Here is a 17,709-nt window from a genome sequence, read left to right as displayed (position 1 = left end):
GTTTACCTCTCCGTGAAACAGTAAACAAGAGCCATTGCATTCAGTACAGCAGCATAAACAACCGTCTTTCTCAGTTACCAAATGGTGTCAACGATGGCGTCCGTGTTTTCACGAGAGAACTACACAGCCTATAAATGGGTGCTTATACTAGCATAGTTTTCTCTAATACGACAGTCTATGCACGTTACAACAGACCCGCATACAACAGGCTTTCGGATATAACGGACCATATTTCAACCTTAGTTTGCTCTACCTATTTTATTAATGCAACAAAGTGTGCTTTTGGACTGCGCTACAATGGACTGTTGGCTACTGTGAATGAAATTAGCTGCAATTTTTCTTAAAACCGTGCTTATTAAATAGACTTGTATTGTTTTGACACGGGCTGGCAACTGATTTGCAAGGGTCAGTTGACCATCGTGGCTCAATATCGTGCATGCGAGGGCCGGAGAAAGGCGGGGCGGAAGCACACCAGCGCGCGCCAGGTTTTGTGTACGAGGCGCAGGGGGAGGCAAGGGAAAAATGGGGAGGGCTTCCACTCTGGTGGCTGCTGTTAACCGTGCAGGCGCCGTATCTTGGAAGCAATGTGCGATATGGACAAAGTGTGTGCCTATGTGGGCGCTGCATCTTGAAAGCAATCTGCGATGGGGACAAAGTACGCACCCACGTGGGCGTCGTATCTTGAAAGCAATCTGCAATGTGGACAAAGTGCGCCCAGTCCCGGTAGCTTCATATGCGCCCTGTTTTTGACGTTTAGTTTGCGTTGAAGCGAGAGACGGCACGAAGGTCAATTCGCTCGCTGTTGCTGCCACACTTCCTCACTGTAATGTTTTGACAGTGACTTTCCGTGGTTGGTCATTGAGCGAGCTGTGTTCATATTTACCTGTGTGCGCGCTGTATGGTGCTTGTTAATTTAGTTAGTAAGCTGAAGTTTACAACTTTATATGGCCGATAAAACTACATTCCTTACTTTGCATAGCTGTTTACTAAATTGCTATCGCAATCGATGCTTTGCTTTTCGGGCAAAACTGTGACTTTGTTCTGTTTGTTTTTTACTTTGGACGTTCGTCCCTCACTCTGCAATAACGTTGTTACACGTTGTGACCAAAATTTTCGGTAGTGAGGCGTTTCAGATATTACGGACTTCAAATAAAACTGACATTGCTTTGTTGGGTTGTCATGGTCTGTTGTAACCCGAGTCGACTGTAGCACTTTATGGAATGTGTGAAGTGTAACTATGATGGAGTTAAAGAAAAGTGAAAATTAGTGATAACAGCCTGTAATATGTGTATCTGGTTCGTAGTCGTCTTTGTTTAAGGGGCTCAACTGCTCATATTGACTCGTCTCTGGGTAGAACAATGCGGCTCATATGTGCAGATATGAATGTTTTGCTACATTTTTACATTATTTCATATCATCGATGCGCCGCTACCACCGTATTTGAAGCTAACATTGATCTATGGCTGTAGATGTTGGTGCAAGCAAATAGACTGCTTTGGTAAATCTGACACGAAAGGCTGTGCTGAAAGGCTTCTTGAATACGAAATGTCTGTAGAATGGGTAAAAGGAATATAAAACGTGAGCTGCAATTGCCAGAAATCGGCAACAAATTCAAAGGCAGCCACGTCGTAGACGGAACTCAGCGTGCTTTTATTGGCCACACGGTTAGCACTATAGTGCAATCAGGCCTTCTCTCCTAGTTTCTCATAGTTTCATATTTCTCATAGTTCATAGAACTATGAGAAAAAAATGTACTACCCAGGAAAATGTACGATCCAAAGTAACTAAAAAAATTTGACAGGCTCGACTATTGTTGACATCTACATAACACGAGGCGTTGCACGGATTGTTGCGGCAGAAGACACCAACGTGCATCTAGCTGGGGGTGCTCCGGCGGCCCGAGACGCATGTTGTTGTTTTCCTATTGCGCAGTGTTTTAGGATGGTGACGGGAAACCCAAATGGAGTTGAGCTGGTGGGCGATGCCGGATGCCGTCGAAGTGAAATGTGACCCTCATATCGCACCGCCTGCAGCAGGAAATGATGGCACATATTGATTATCGCCTACTAAAAGTGTGCAGTACGTTACAAATGGCACTACGTACCACGCACTGTAAAACAGATAGGTGAAGATGCCTATCGCAATAGGTTCGGTGGCAACATCTGTGAATGCAGTGTGCGACGACCCGGGCGGAAATTTGCTGGTAGCGGAATAAGAACCTGTGCGTGCGGTTGTTTTCACCTGAGATGGGCGCCTATATACTGTTCTCGATCGCTTGCGTCTTTCACCTGGTTTTGTTCACATGAGATCTAGCGGCCGGAAAACATATACAATGGCAGTCTACAGCAGGGAACGGTGGCAAATTTCGGTTATTGCCTATTAAAAGCATGTGCTATGCTTCCGACGGCGCCACACACTGTGAAACAAATAGGCAAAGATGCTTATTGCAGTGGGATTGGTGGTGATAGCTGTGAATGCCACGGGTGATGACCCAGAAGATTTGCTGGTGCTGAAATGAGAAACTGACTGTGCGCTGATATCTTCATGGGAGGCAGGCAGGAGAGTGTTGCGGTGTAGCTGCTGCGACGGGCAGCTATATACTGCTCTTGATTGCGCTCGTCTCGCCTATTTCCTTGTTTATGTGGGATCTAGCAGCCGGAAAACGTATCATACGATCACAGTTGGGCGATGTACTGAACGAAGGTGCTGAAAAATCGTATTTTGCGGGAATGTATGAACCGGTAAAAAATGAGCGTAATTTTGTTGGGTCATTTCTTGTGTTCTTGATCGTGAATGTTGCCGCCAAGAAACTGTATGTAACAGGGGCGTATTCACGAGGTTCTGCTGTAGTACTTGAGTGCTACATGGCTTCCACATAGGATATGCTGCCCCAGAGAAGCCATTAATAATTCATTGTGATTTAGAAAACACGTAACTGATGCATTCTCAACATGTTCAGAGGTACACTAATCAACTGGCAAAAGCCCTGGCACCCTTCCAAAATGTTTCCAGCAGTGTGTGCCAGAGGACAGGACAGGAAAATGAAAAAGGTTGATTAGTAGTTGTAACTCAATGTGCACAGTTTGGCATGTGTGTGTGTGTGTGTGTGTGTGTGTGTGTGTGTGTGTGTGTGTGTGTGTGTGTCAAGCCTTCGTACTGAAGTTTGCTTTCAACTGAAGCATGCAGCAGTGAAGTAGAGACAACTGCCTGCATTTTGATAACTAGAAAAAGTATGCATTCACTGTCTCTGTAGTGTGGATTGTTCAAATATGTTTCGATCGTTTGAAGGTGGGTGAATTTGCACTGGGTTTCAATGTTGTAAAATTTTAGGTATTGATGGTCTGCAAGCAGCTTTGTTTTCTGCATACAGATCAATTACACAAAGACCCACACAAGAGTTGTAAAATTATGTACAGTAAAACCTTTTTGATACGATCCCATTACGTACAATTTCCTGGTGCCAATTTTTGCGATCAGGAACACAAAGAATGACCCAATAGAGTTGCTCTTAATTTTTACCAGTTCATACGTCTTGGAAAACATGATTTTTCGGCACCAACGTTCAGTACGTTGCCACACTGCGATCGTATAATATGCTTTCCAGGCACTAGATCCCATGCAAACAAAAAAATGCGTGAGGCTTGTGCAATCGAAAAGAGTACGTAGCCGCCCACTGTGGCAGCTTCACCGCAATACTCACCTGCCCGTCTCACATGAAAATTCTGGCATGCACTCAGTTTCTTATTCTGTTACCAGCAATTCTTCTCCCAGTTCGTCACATGCTGCATTCAATGTTACTGCTGCCAACCTAGTGTGATAAGCATCTTCACCTGTCTGTTTTACAGCGTGTGGGGCGTAGTGCCGTTAGTAGCATACTGCACGCTTTTAGTAGGTGATAATCCAAACGTGCCGCCATTCCCTGCTGCAGGCGGCGTGACATGAGGGTCATGTTTCACTTTGGTGGCATCTGGCGTCACCCACCAGCTCAATTTCGCTTCCATCGCCATCTTAAACACTGCGCAGTAGCAAAACAGCAAATTGTGTCTCAAGCCGCCGAAGCTCCACTAGCTCGACTTGCATCAGTGCCTTGTGCGCAATGACTTGCAACATTTTGCATCACGTAGATGTGAAATACAGTTGAGTCTGTCAGAGCTTTTAGTTACTTCGGATTGTACGTTCTCTTGGTTAGTACACTTTTTCTCATTCTTCTTATGCAAAAAAATTTTCTTAAACTGAGCGAGGTTATACTGTACTACCATTTGTGCTCATGTAAGGCTCGCACTTTAAAAAAATTTTTTTTTGCGGGCTGCAGGCATTACATGAAGCAAGCTTATGGCTACTAACTGAAGCCTCAAAGCGCACTTAGATTATGAATACCTTTATTCACTTGTCATCTCTTCCACTACCCTCATCGTTTGATGAGCTCAACTCATAGACTCTTCCAAAAAACTGTTTGTCCTCTGTGCTGTCCATTGTTGTTTAAGAACCCCATCACCTTGAAGCTCTTGACAATCTTAAATGGTAGGCTCTTACATGACACATGCCATTAACTGAAAGGGGGGGGCACAATGGTGCTGCCATCTGCTGATAGAAAAATGGAGGAAACAGGTTTTGTCTGTCCTGGCTCTTCCCAGTGGATAGTAGAGAGGTTTAGCCTGTCTGGTATTCGGGTAAACATAGGAGGACAGGGCGTTAGGACGGTGGCGTAAACGGGAGCCGCCTGCATGGTGCAGCCACCTGGTGGCGCAGAGCTCAAAGAGACAAAAACAGCTAATATTGCGTTAACAAAGTGTATTCTACTTCGCTGCCGGTGTAAATTTTTGGCACTTGCATTATCATGTTGCTGCCAAAAATTTGTACCCGCAGCAAAGTAAAGTACACTTGGTTACTGCAATAGTAGCTTTTTTTGTCTGTTAAAGCTCTGCACCAACACATGGCTGTACCATGCTGGCCGCACAAGTTTACACCTCCGCCACAGTGCCCCCACGCCCCGTCCCCCTGCGTGTACCCTAATACAAGACAAGCTAAACCTCTCTAGTAGCACAAGTCTGCGCCCTGCAGAGTGATTATAAATACTTGGCATTGATCAGTCTTTCACAGCTGTGCCTCTTTGTTTTAAGATAGAGTGTTTGTACTTTTATTGTTACATGTTATTCATGTGATGAACAACAATGTGCACACAGATAAGGCATCCTTCTACTTAGCAAATTACCGTATTTGCACAATTACAACCCAAAAATTTTTTTCTCAATTTTCAGCCACTGAACACGCCTTGCAATATATTGGGATTCGTTATACGAATATAACGCAGCTTTTGACAAACATTTTTGTCTCTTCAGAATGCAATGAGCTAAACCGCTGCGCACCATCACAATTGCTACTACAGTTGAACCCGACTATATCAAACCCGTTTACATCGAATTATTCTATATATCGAACAATTTCTGGACACTGTATAGTTACAAAGAGTATATATAGCAAAAATTATCCTTACATCGAACTAAAATAGCAGCGACTCCTGATGTATCAAACATCAAGTGGCGGGAAAGTGCCCCCAGAAGTTGGCTTTCCTTCGCGGTGGAGGGGAAACCCTGCGGCGCGGCTCCATCCAACCGCTCTCCCTACCATGACCGCACTGCCTCGGACGAGCCGTCGACACCCCCCCTGCAAAAAATGATCCTGGCCCGCCCGCAGCGCTTGCTCAAACAGCCGATCAGAGGCTCTTGTACCCTCGTCGTGCAAGATGGCGAAAGTGCGAGTTCTTCTGAAAGTGCTTTTCTGGTTCATTGTGTGTGCGCCTTGTGGGCCTTCTCCCGCAGTGTTGCCGTGATGAAGTGGCAAAATTCGCCTTTTGTCGTGAAGCTCGAAATCATAAATCGGGTTGAACGCGGTGAGAAGTCAGATGCTCCACAGATTCCGAGGAGCACTCTCAGCACGATCTTGAAGAATAAGGGGGACATTAGGGCTAAAGTGGCCAAACTCGCGACCCGGTGCCCATGGCGCCCGACGCGTACGTACAGCCGTGTGTACGAGCGGTTCATCCGAAATTGCTTCAGCCGTGCCGGCTTCCGCATGCTCGGTGACGATTGTAAATTCATCGCATTCTGATGAATGCGATGAAGCCGTTGCCGGTGTTGCCGAAGTTTGGAGCAAGCTATCAGAATTTCCGTAAGCTGTTGACAAATCAATGGTGGATGAGTTTGTGAGTGCAAATGATGGTGTCGCGACCACGGGAGAGCTCGAAAACGGAGACTACATTGCCGACATCATACCGAGCACAAGTGAAAGTGGTCACAATGAGGAAAGCAACGACGGTCCTTTGCCCACATCTTCCGAAGTGATTCGTGCGCTTGCACTAGTTCGGTGCTTCTGCGCGAATGCGGAAGGTTGCGGCCTCAGCTGCTCCGACTCCTTAGACAATGTGAAGAAGTGCGTGCATTGCAGGCAGCGAAATTGCCCAAGCAGAAGCAAATGCAGGACTATTTCATGCGAAACTAAGCTAGTTTCATCAATAAAGTGATATTAATATGGTATGTGCTTTTATGACATTTAAATATTTAGCAGGCTTATATTGAATTATGCTCTATATCGAACTGATAGACATTTTTTGCGAGTTCGATATAGCCAGGTTCAACTGTACTACGTACAGAGCTGTTCGATGATACTGTGGCCACTTCAGAAATGCTGCCTGTCCAATAACCATGGTGGTGTGGAGGATGCTGCTGTTAACAGTTACAAAGATGTCGGCAGTGATGACTAAATTTTGCATGCACTCGTCCTTCCACTTTATTTTGCAACAGTAGTTTCACAGGAACAATTAATAAAAAATAAACCTGCTGGCATGATGCATCATTTCCTGTTTCTTTGTGGCGTCACTTCGTGCTATAATCATAATATATACGTTTTTTATTTTTCTGAGAGATTAAAAGTGCCCTCTTCATGTTATACAGTCAACTCTCGTTACAATGGACCCTGATAATCCGACAGAAAACATCCATTTTTATCTGAAGTCCGTAATATCCGAAATGCCTCACTTGTGAAACTTTCGTCGTGATGTCTTAACAACTTTATTGGAAAGTGAGTGACAAACATCCAAAGTAAAAAACGAACAAAGAAGTCGCAGTTTCACCCGAAGCATCGATTGTGATAGCAAATTAAGCAAGATAAGCGCGGCAGCAGCTGCGGGAAAATTGATCTTCGTGCTGTTTATCGCTTCAACACGAACTAAACGTCGAAAACATGGTGTATACGGTGCTACCGGCACTGGGCGCACTTTCTCCGCATTACAGATCGCTTTTGAAATGAGTGCCGCGGCGGCACGCACTTTGTCCCCATTGCAGATCGCTTTCAAAATACCGTGCCCCCCACGTGGGAAGCACTTTGTCCACATAGCAGGTCATTTTCAAGATACGGCAGCAGCACAGGTGAGCACTTTGTCCACATATCAGATCACTTTCAAGATACAGCGGCAGCTCCGTAAGCAGCAGCGCCGCCAGACTAGAACGCCCCTCTCTCTCACCTTCCCCTACGTGCCTCGCGTGTGAAAGAAGACGGCGCTTCTGCCCTGCCTTCCTCTCTCGCATGCTCGATATTGAGCTGCGATCATTGGCTGACCCTCGTAAGTCACTTGTCAGCCCATGTCTACACAGGAAAAGTACTTTTTCTATGCCCAATTTTGAATAAAATTGCCACTAATTTTGTCTGCTGTAGCCAATAGTCTGTTGTAGCGAGGTCCATTAAAAGCTTACTTCGTTGCATTCATGAAATACCGTATTTACTCACATAATGATTGCACTCGCGTAATGATCGCACCCCTGATTTTCGTCGTCAAAATTCGATTTTTAAAAATTTTTCATGTAATGATCGCACCCCGAACTTGCCGCAGCAATATGTCGTGTGCCAAGTCTACCTAACAATGATCGCGCTTATCATCTGTCAAATGCTACGCAAACAACTCTTCAAGACAAACCAGGCGGTCTGCACGCACCAAACATCCTAAAGCAGATGCCCCATTTCATTCCTTTTCCGCACGTCCATGACAAAAAGAAAAGCTACAACCAAACTTGCCTTTATTATGTATAGGCTTTATAATGGTTGTGGTCCACAACAACAAAAAAGGCGTCTTTCTATTTTTGTCTGCACTCGTGGGCACACAACAAATCGTGAGCGGCAAGGATAGTAGCCACGTTTACACTAATACGTTAGAGGTGTGCCCTATTCATACGCCTACGCTTGTAACACAGCTAAGCCCACCCTTAGCGGAAATGTGCTGTATTAGGATAGTGAAGACAAATTCCATAGTTTCAGCAGTATGCCCGCCATGTTTCTATGTCACTCATGCCCATCTGTTTCTGTCCCCTCAAAGTGGACATGGCTACGTTATTGCTGCAAACTTGCCGATATTAACTATATTATTCATTACTGATATGGAAGAAACTGTTTCAGTGCACGTAATGTACTCACGAGAAGAAAAAAAATCACGTTCGGCGCGTTCGTATAGCGTTCGGCTTGTTCTACCGGCCATCATCTTTGTTTTGGTGTCCCGCACTACATACAACAGCAGCCGTCTATTTGTTGACCTGTTGTCATCCCGCAGCAAACGTGGAATGAAAAAAAAAAAAATCTTCTTTTCGCGGGAAATTTAACCCGCATAATGATCGCACCCCTGGATTTCTGTCAATTTTTTTTTACAGAAAAGTGCGATCATTATTCGAGTAAATGCGGTAGGTAGAACAAACTAAGGCTGAAATATGGTCCATTATATCCAAAAGTCTGTTGTACAGGGGTCCGTTGTAACGAGCATAGACTGTATTCGTGCTCATATTATTTACATGCGAATGTGGTAACACATTATGTCTGCTGCAGTAGCATTCTACATACATTTCAAGTTGTTTCATGGGCAGTCATTTTTAAAGAACTCTATTCTGTCTTGTTTGTGTATGTGTTCTGGTTTTGCAACACTTCACTGGTGCAAATGCATGCAGTTTTGGCACATTGAGATGATTGATAGATGCAGTTTTGGCACATTGATACCGATTTCAAGTAATCAGTCTCGACAACTGCTTTTCTAACCGCACTCACGTCACTTCGGGAGTTCCTCAAGGATCCGTCCTTGGGCCACTGCTATTTTTAATATACATAAATGACATCGCAACTAATATTACCTCACATATACGTCTCTTCGCAGATGACTGCGTCTTATATAATGAAATAAGCTGCCCTGCCGACATCTCTGTGTTGCAGTCTGATTTAACAAAACTAACTGGCTGGTGTGACACATGGCAGATGGAAATTAACATAGCCAAAACTAAACACGTAAAATTTGCTTCGATACCTCAACCTACCTCTGACCAATATGCAATACGCGGTATTACTGTTGACTCAGTATCTTCAATCAAGTACTTGGGTGTCCTGTTTACCTCCAATTTAAGCTGGAATGCTCACATTGAACACATCACCACAAAAGCATGCAAAAAACTTGGTTATCTGAAACGTCACTTACACCTTGCTAACACAGATACCAGACTTCGAGCATACAGTACTCTTATCAGGCCTTCTTTAGAATATGCGTCAATAATTTGGCACCCCCATCAGTCTAATCTCACGAACCTACTCGAATCAGTTCAAAATAAAGCTGCGCGGTTCATCTTAACTTCATACTCGCGATATCAAAGTGTGTCCGCCTTAAAGAAATTACTTAATCTCCCTTCACTTGGCATGCGCAGGAAATTATCACGGTTGACCTTCTTCCATAGCCTTTACCACAGCAACACTGCATTCGCTCGAGCCCATATTCTTCCCGCTCCCCACATCTCTACCCGCACAGACCATGTTCATAAAGTAAAACCTATATTTGCCAGGACTAACGCTTATCAAAATTCGCCTCTCGTTTTATCTATTGCCGAATGGAACTCGCTACCTGCAAACATTGTCTCGCTTACGGAATCATCATCATTTCATGCAGCACTACTAACCTGTTTAGAGTGTGTCAACCTGTCAGAACCCACATTTTCTTGAATATTTACTTAAACAGCGTTTTAAAGTGCTTGGCATTGTGTAAAATTCACTCCGTTTCATCTGCTATGTATCTGTGTCGGCTGTTTACCTAAACGTTTATTTGATTTGAGTACCCATCGTGTTCCGATGGGTACTGATTGTTTGCATCACATTCTAGGTTCTTATGCGTGTTTCACACTACTAAACATTGTATAAATTTCGTTACCCTTTTTTTTCTTTCTTTCTTTTTTTTGTTTGCTTCTGCTAGATGTTTTTTATGGTTCCTAATGCCTTCATATATTTACATTGTACAGATTTCACTCATGCTTGAACTTTTTCGTCCCCCCCTATGTAATGCCCTAATGGGCCCTTAGGGTACTCAAATAAATAAATAAATAAATAAATCAATGACTTCTAATTGTAGAGAGAGCACCAGTTGCTCACCTGCTATGTGCTTTCTGTTGACAAACATTTTAATTAATGGGGCTATGATAATTGTCTTGTAATTGCAGTGTGAGCCAAACATGGCTGTCTGCATGGTGTGGATAAACAACCTGGACCTCCGAATGCCGCGCCTGGCGTTTTTTACAAACAGAGACATCTGCATTCACGAGGAGCTGACTGTGGACTACAAGATGTCATGTGGAGGTCAGCACTGCGGCAGCTTGCTCAGCAGCCATTTTTACTATTGCTGGCTTCTATAATGGCCTGTATATCATTGTTGCTTAATATGTCAATGATAAATTTTTTGGACATGCTTGATAATTCGGACGCCTTTGTGGCACCACCTCGTACACCATTCGTGGCGAGGACTTATGCAGTCGTCATCTGTCGGAAGCACCTCACTTACGTAGTATGGGGGATAACGCGGCGCGCTCCTCATAGGTTTGGCTGTCAGCGCTCAACAAAAACGCCACGTTGGAGAACTTTTGGACATTTCTGTAAGTACTACTCTCGAAATGACAGAAAAAACAGAAGTGTCCATGTTACTGTCAAAATAATAATCTTGGGCAAACAAAAAGCAGAGAATGGTTCACGGACGCTATCTCTTTACCGAATGCGTACAGTGAACGCACACTGCATGCAGTTGCCACGATGGAATCTCCTGAACCGGTTTCTTGCGGGAAAGGTTGGCAGTTGCCGATAGAAAACTATGTGAAGTATGTTCTTATAGTAGGCTGGCTAAAAGCAAATGGAGCGTAGCAGAATGAAGCCTCAATGCAGTGGTCGCATGGGTTCGCAGCGACCGACTACATCTGGATGCATGTCCACGCAGTGTTTTGCTTTTTCTTTTTCTGCATGCGCATTCGCACTGTATCGTGAGCTTTTTTTAGACCGTTGCATGTGAGTGTTCGACAGTACACAAACAACCATTGTTGCGTGACACTATCAGAGTTATTCAAAAATAATTTAGTTATAACTAGGGACCTCGATGCCTACGGCGGCTTTTGATGTTCGTCACGATGATTCAGCCTTTTTTTTTCCTTTCCTCTAAATTCTTGGATGTTTCGATATTGTAATTTCTCAAATTGCATCGCACTGTATCTTTATCGGTCTTCTCAGCGAGTAATTTCCCACTGATTCTTTTTCTTAATCCAATACATAATTCATTATTTGGTGCTTACACAAACATGAGCATATGCCATGCCTTTCTTAATGTGCTTCTTGTCCTTCCCTTTCCATTCCAGTGAACTTGCCACTATCTAGCATAAACAAGTTCAAAGATCAAAGCTTCATGACATTAGCCAGGTAGCGTGCACGAGCGAGCGTCTCAGTGTGTGCTTCCTGCTACTCACTGAACATCGCAGCCCCGATGCCGCAGCAGAAATCTTCCTTGCTGAAGTGCTTACTGCACATCCGAGTTGTACCGATGGCTGCTTGCTGGTTCTAATTTTTGCAATCCAAGCTTCACATAGGCTCTTGTCGTGCGAGTATGCGTGAAGGCTGACACCAGGCTCTGTTGTGTACGTCCAGCACTGTGGCCCCGAGCAGTAGCCTACCATGTTGGACACCTTCAAGGGCAGCCACTACCTATTATAGTGTTTTCAAGTGTTGTCAGGCAGACACCCGAAATGGGAAAACCGCACCACTTAATCATTGCAGCGAAGATGGGACTTTAAACTTTCATTTTCAGCTTGCTTGAGTGCTTCCGAAGCAGCCGACATGGCTGCTGTGCCCACGTGATCCCTCATACCACATCACACCAATGGTAGCGCCAGCATGTCCATTGGTAAAGATTGCCCCCAGTAGAGGCAGTGTATAAGAACGTTGGAAATTTTATACACTGAAACTTTAAGCCATCCGTTTTTGTGGACTTCTTGCCGTGACTGCAGGTCTGAAATGACATTAATCGAAGGCACCACCCCCCACCCTTTTGATTGCTTCACAGCCTAGAATTCATGGAGGAAGGAAAAAGATATGGCAAGCGAACGCTCCGCGAAGCCACAGTAGTGGCCCAACACGTGCCCTCTTACGTCGAGATTATGGAGGAAGAATCAAGATTTGTGGGGACTTTTGGGTCCCAGTAGCTATGCCAGTAGTTTTTATTTGGTGCACGCTTGTTCAGCTGCCCTGCCATGGCGCTCCCTGTAGAGCGGAAACACTAAAATCAACTGCACACATTGACGTCATGTGTTGGGCCACCACTGGCCGAGCAGATTTCGGCTTCAATCGTTTTGCAGTATGCTCCCTCCTTTTTCTTCCTCCATGCTAGAACCAGAGCACTTTCACGCCGATCCACTGTCACCCGTTGCCACCGTGGCAACGCTAGGCCCAGTTGCTTCGAAATTTGCTACCAGGCGCTCTCGCACGCCGATCCACTCACTGGCAGCCATGGCAGTGCTAGGCCTAGCTGCTTCGACATTCGCTACAAAGTGCTCTGGCATGCTGATCTGCTGGCAGTCGTAGCCTTCATGGCAACACTGGGCCTAGTGGCTTCGACATTCGCTACCAAACACTCTTGCACGCCAATCTGCTGGCAGCTGCAGACACCGCGGCAACGCTAGGCCTAGCAGATTTTACGTTTGCTACCAAGCACCTTGCTGTTCAGTGCCGTGTTTATCATTGAAAGAATCTGCAGCTGTCAGTAATGTCATCGACTCTGTGTATTTGATCCTCCCTGATGGTTCTGAAACACGGCAAAAGTTAAGCACTGCATATGCCAGTTCCCGAAAGTCAGCTTCACCGCAATACAATGATGCTACGCAGTGAAGCATACGCGATGTATTGCGGTGAAGTATACTAAAATTAGAATGGGTTCCCAGTCGCAGGTCCCAGCATGTATTTCTTAATCATACACGCATGCACCTGCCATCTCCTATCAAAGTATGAGCACCGATATGCCTAAGAAGTGTACTAGAAAACCTTCAGAGCTATTTCAAACATGCCTGTGGCTATACATTCATATTTTTTCGAACTGCCTGACTTTTTTTAATGTTTTGCAACCCTTATGGAATCTGAAAAATCAGGCGTTGACTGTATATAGCCATACTGGTGTATCAATTATACTTGTTAATGTCGATAATTTCTCGGACAGCCATACTGGTGTATCAGTTATACTTGTTGATGTCGTTAATTTCTCGAACATTTTATAGTAACAGTTCCATTGCATGTTGTTGTAAATTTCACTGTGCTTCGTTTAGGAGATATTGTGTAAAGGTAATTTAAACAGTGAATCAGAACAGCTCCATGCCAAATCTTCACTACTGTTGTAGACTTCATTGCATTAATGTCAAAGGCTTTAATGTCTTTAACACTTCACTGCCCATGCAGATTCCCATTGATAGTCCACTATCACTGGTTGAAAATTGGTATTTTGCGTCTCTCTGAGAATTCTTGGGCAGCTTCGTGCTTGTACACCGAATGGGGAAATAGAAAGGCAGAAAGTGTTGTAATCGAAGTATGCTCATGAGAGAAAAATCTGTAATGTTGAAACTCCTGGCAGTCCTTGCATGTTTGTCGTCATGTGTGACATCGATGCATCATGTGACAATGACGGTGAAAGAAACAAAAATGGAAAGCCCTCCGTTAAATCTCCACATACCAAATACGTATGTGAATAACAAACATATATCTATTTAGAAATCCAAGTAGCTTTTAGAGTGGCTTAAGTTTGATTGGGCATTGTACAGGTACGCCAGGCCATTAGTGTAGGTTGATGTAACTTTGCCAAATAAGTAAACTAGGAGAAACATGAACGCAATAGGTGCTTAATTTATTTTATTTATTTATTACATACCTGCATCGCCCATACGGGCATTAAAGGACGGGGGATTACATTTTAAAGGAAAAAACAAGTAATCGAATACATAAAGCGCATTAAAATACATCATTGTTTTCAATATTAACAATGTCAGGCGAAAGAGCATCCCATTCTCTTATAGACCGAACGAAAAAAGAATACCTAGAGATGTCACCCCTGAAGGGAAACTCGCGGACTTTCAGCTCATGGTCGTGTCTCAACGACGTATAAGTAGGTGACTTAATGTATCTTTCTCTCTCAATCCCTGTTGAGTGTAGTGCTGACATGGTAATAAAATAATTCACCTCCATCAACCATACAGCGAACTACAGAATGGCACAGAAAGCCCGTAATGTGATAGATGCGTTAATGCAAACACTTATGCATAATTACATAGGCATGTGTGACCTTGCAGAGTTTCCACTCAATTTTCAGCGAAGCTCTTTCTCTTAAACAATTAAATTAAGAACTTTAGTTGCCTGTCATTAAACCACTTATTTTAAAATGTTGCCTGCATATGTCTTGCCCATTTGGTAACACTTTCGAGGTATCGTTCAGGAATGTTTGAACAAAGGCAGTAATTGATCCGCACACTTTATTACTTAGCAAGCATTGGCCATAAATTCTCCCCAAATCCCCCCCCCCCCCCATTTATGTCAAATGTAAGCTTGGTATGATTTAGAAGTCTCTTTAAACACTAAAACATGTAGTGTAAAATGCTGTATAGGGCTTTTGAGCCCTTGCTAAAGGAAAGTTTGGAAAGAGGGTATTTGATCTGCATGCATTTAACTTAGCACACAAATTTATCTTAGTGTTGCCTTTCTGATAAATTTTATCTTGGTGGCATTTATTGTTCTCCCAAGGCAGTCGGCTAAATTCTGTGCCATTTGTAAAACACACTTTTAAAGTATTGTCCGGAGCACTTGAATACATAATTTATTGCTAAAACTGGAATCAACCAGCACACTTCTAACTTTGCGTACACATCATATGCAATCTTCCCATTTCTTCCACCAACAGTAGGCTTGGTGTAATGTTAGTTGATTTTTTTTAATCAATAGGAAGAAAAGGAAAGTAAGGAAAATTACTGCTGACTGTGCTGTAACTGTCTAGCTACATCTTTTGACACATGGGTAGCTGTCCAATGTAAGTGAGCTAGGACAGAGTACAGGAAAAGAGGACAGAGTAGGATGACGGAAATTATTTATATATTGTCTAATGTGATAAAAACAATAAATAAATAAAATAAAAGAAACAATGTCAACGTAAAAAAACATGGTTCACTTGCGCTGTCACTTCGGCGAAAGTGGCAAACTGGGTGTGACATACAGTAAAATACCTAAAAACAAGGGTCCCGTAATTACTTTCAACATTCCTAATTCAGCTAGAAACATTAAAATTTTGCTACACGCTACACTCATTATGCTTCCCATCACCACAAAATATAAACTTGGTGTCGAGTAGAGTTTGCTTGGGACATTGAGAAACATTGCCGATAATGGTTGCGTGGCATCTCCAAACAGTACCTTAAGATATATTTTGCAAAAGCTGTATCTGACGCACACATATTTAACTTCCTGTACTGCTTTGCCATAATGGTTGCCCCATTCTTGCTGAGCTTGCTCCCGATGGTATTTGTAATTATGCCGTCAGCAGGCTAAATTTTGTGCTGCTCATAAAACACATCTTTTTATAATGCTCTGCAGCACTTGAATACATAATTTATTGCAAAGGCCACAATAAAGCAGGAGCTAACATTCTGACAAGTCCACTTGTCGACACGTTGGCTCCTGCTTTCACCTTGTTCACGTTTTGCTCATCGTCTTGAATTTTCATCTCCCGCATTCCCCGTGTTTTCCCTGGACTTCTACAAAGACTGTAATTAACATATGCAGATTGAACACTTATTGCACCTAAACAACATGCCTGACATAATTCACCGAAAATATCTGGAAAACAAGCTAAACGCCTCGCATAACACATGAAAATTGTGAGAAAATGAGTTCAGTAATTATTTTTGAGACACATACCGTATTTACTCTATTCTAATGCACCCTTGATTATAACGCGCACGCGTTTTTTGTGAACAAAAAAGAAAACGAAAACCTCGATTGTAATGCATACCCGTTCTCCATAACAAAAATAAAAAAAAGAAGAAGAAGAGTGCAATACCTCGCACCTCATGCTTTCATATGGAAACACTATTTTGTCTCATTTGGAAAAACAGATTTATTCCCAATACACTAAAGTTGCGATGAATAAAAACACAAATGGGAGCGGCGTACCTTGCCGCCAAGATTTTCACTGTGCTGGTACGAGTCGCGTGGTGCAATAGATATCACTCGTCGTCACTATCAGACAACTCCTTATCGCTATCAACAGACCAAAGCATTTCATTCTCGGTGCCATCCATGGCATTCGAAGTGCCGCATTTCTTAAAGGCCTTGTTGACCATGGCAGACGGGATCGGGCACCATGCATCTTTCACCCATCCAGCAAAGTCCCGCAATGAGGCACGCTTCATTTTATTGGCAGGCATGAATTCGTGGCAGCCACTGACAAGCCATTTGATGTATAGAGCACCTGAATTGTATCTTTCACTGGCTTGTTCAAACAAACATTGAGCGTCTAGAGCTGCGATGTCTTGCCGCCGGGTATCACGACAAGGTCGGTGTTGCATGCAGCCAGCTTGTACAACCTTGATGCGCTGGTCAAGGTGGAACCTGAATGCGTCGAACCCAAGCATCCCACTCAGGCCTAAACTGCCGCCGGGTCTCTTCTGCTAAACAATATTAATCCAATCAGCGACCAAGTCCATGGTCATCCAACCTTTTTTATTTGTGCGCACAATCACGCCACTCGGAAACACGATTCCTTTTGGGAGCGTCTTCCGTCTGAAGGTAAGATATGGGGGCAGCTTGTGCCCATCCGTAGTGCAACAAAGCATTACGTTGACTAGTTTATCTTGGCCGAAAGACAAAACGCGCACTTTCTTCGCCCCCTTCTTTTCAAACGTTGTGGTGGCAGTCATACCAATAGAGTGGCGTCTGATCGGCATTTCCAATCTGTCTGAAGTGGTAGCTGTTTCTATGGCGCAACTTCAAAACGTACCGCTGAAAACTGCGCAATTTCTCTTCGTATTCTTCGGGCAATTTTTGGCATATCCCATATCCCTGTCTGCCTTCGAAGAGAAAAGTCTTTTCTTTTCATAAAATTTGATAGCCTGCACCTGTTCACTTCGAAATCACTCCGCATTAGCCCTTTCTGTAGGTCAACTGCATTGCCCATACTTTGAGCAGATCGGTCGTCACAGGCCGCTGTACCACTCGCTGCTCTTGCACGTATTCTGCGAGCAGTGGCCCTGCTTTGGTCCACTGAAACCTTCCTTGTTGCTTTGCTGGCGAAAATATTATCCTTCTGTTTGTGCTAGTTCCTCATGCAAGTTTTGGGAACTCCGAAGGCCCGTGATGCGG

At 43.8% G+C, this 17,709-nt stretch overlaps 1 protein-coding gene across 4 annotated transcripts in view; it reads left to right on the top strand.

The window, feature by feature from the left end:
• LOC142557690 (histone-lysine N-methyltransferase SUV39H2-like) overlaps positions 1 to 17,709 on the top strand; it is a 113,735-nt gene that overhangs the window by 83,821 nt on the left and 12,205 nt on the right. For all 4 annotated transcript variants that reach the window (XM_075669716.1, XM_075669718.1, XM_075669717.1 and 1 more), the window contains one exon: positions 10,509 to 10,644. In XM_075669716.1, coding sequence (XP_075525831.1) covers positions 10,509 to 10,644 — 136 coding nt within the window. The remainder of the gene's footprint in view (positions 1 to 10,508; positions 10,645 to 17,709) is intronic.

This window comes from Dermacentor variabilis, chromosome 9, assembly GCF_050947875.1.
Source record: "Dermacentor variabilis isolate Ectoservices chromosome 9, ASM5094787v1, whole genome shotgun sequence".
Lineage (NCBI taxonomy): Eukaryota > Metazoa > Arthropoda > Arachnida > Ixodida > Ixodidae > Dermacentor > Dermacentor variabilis.
This window is presented reverse-complemented; position numbering and strand designations above follow the sequence as displayed.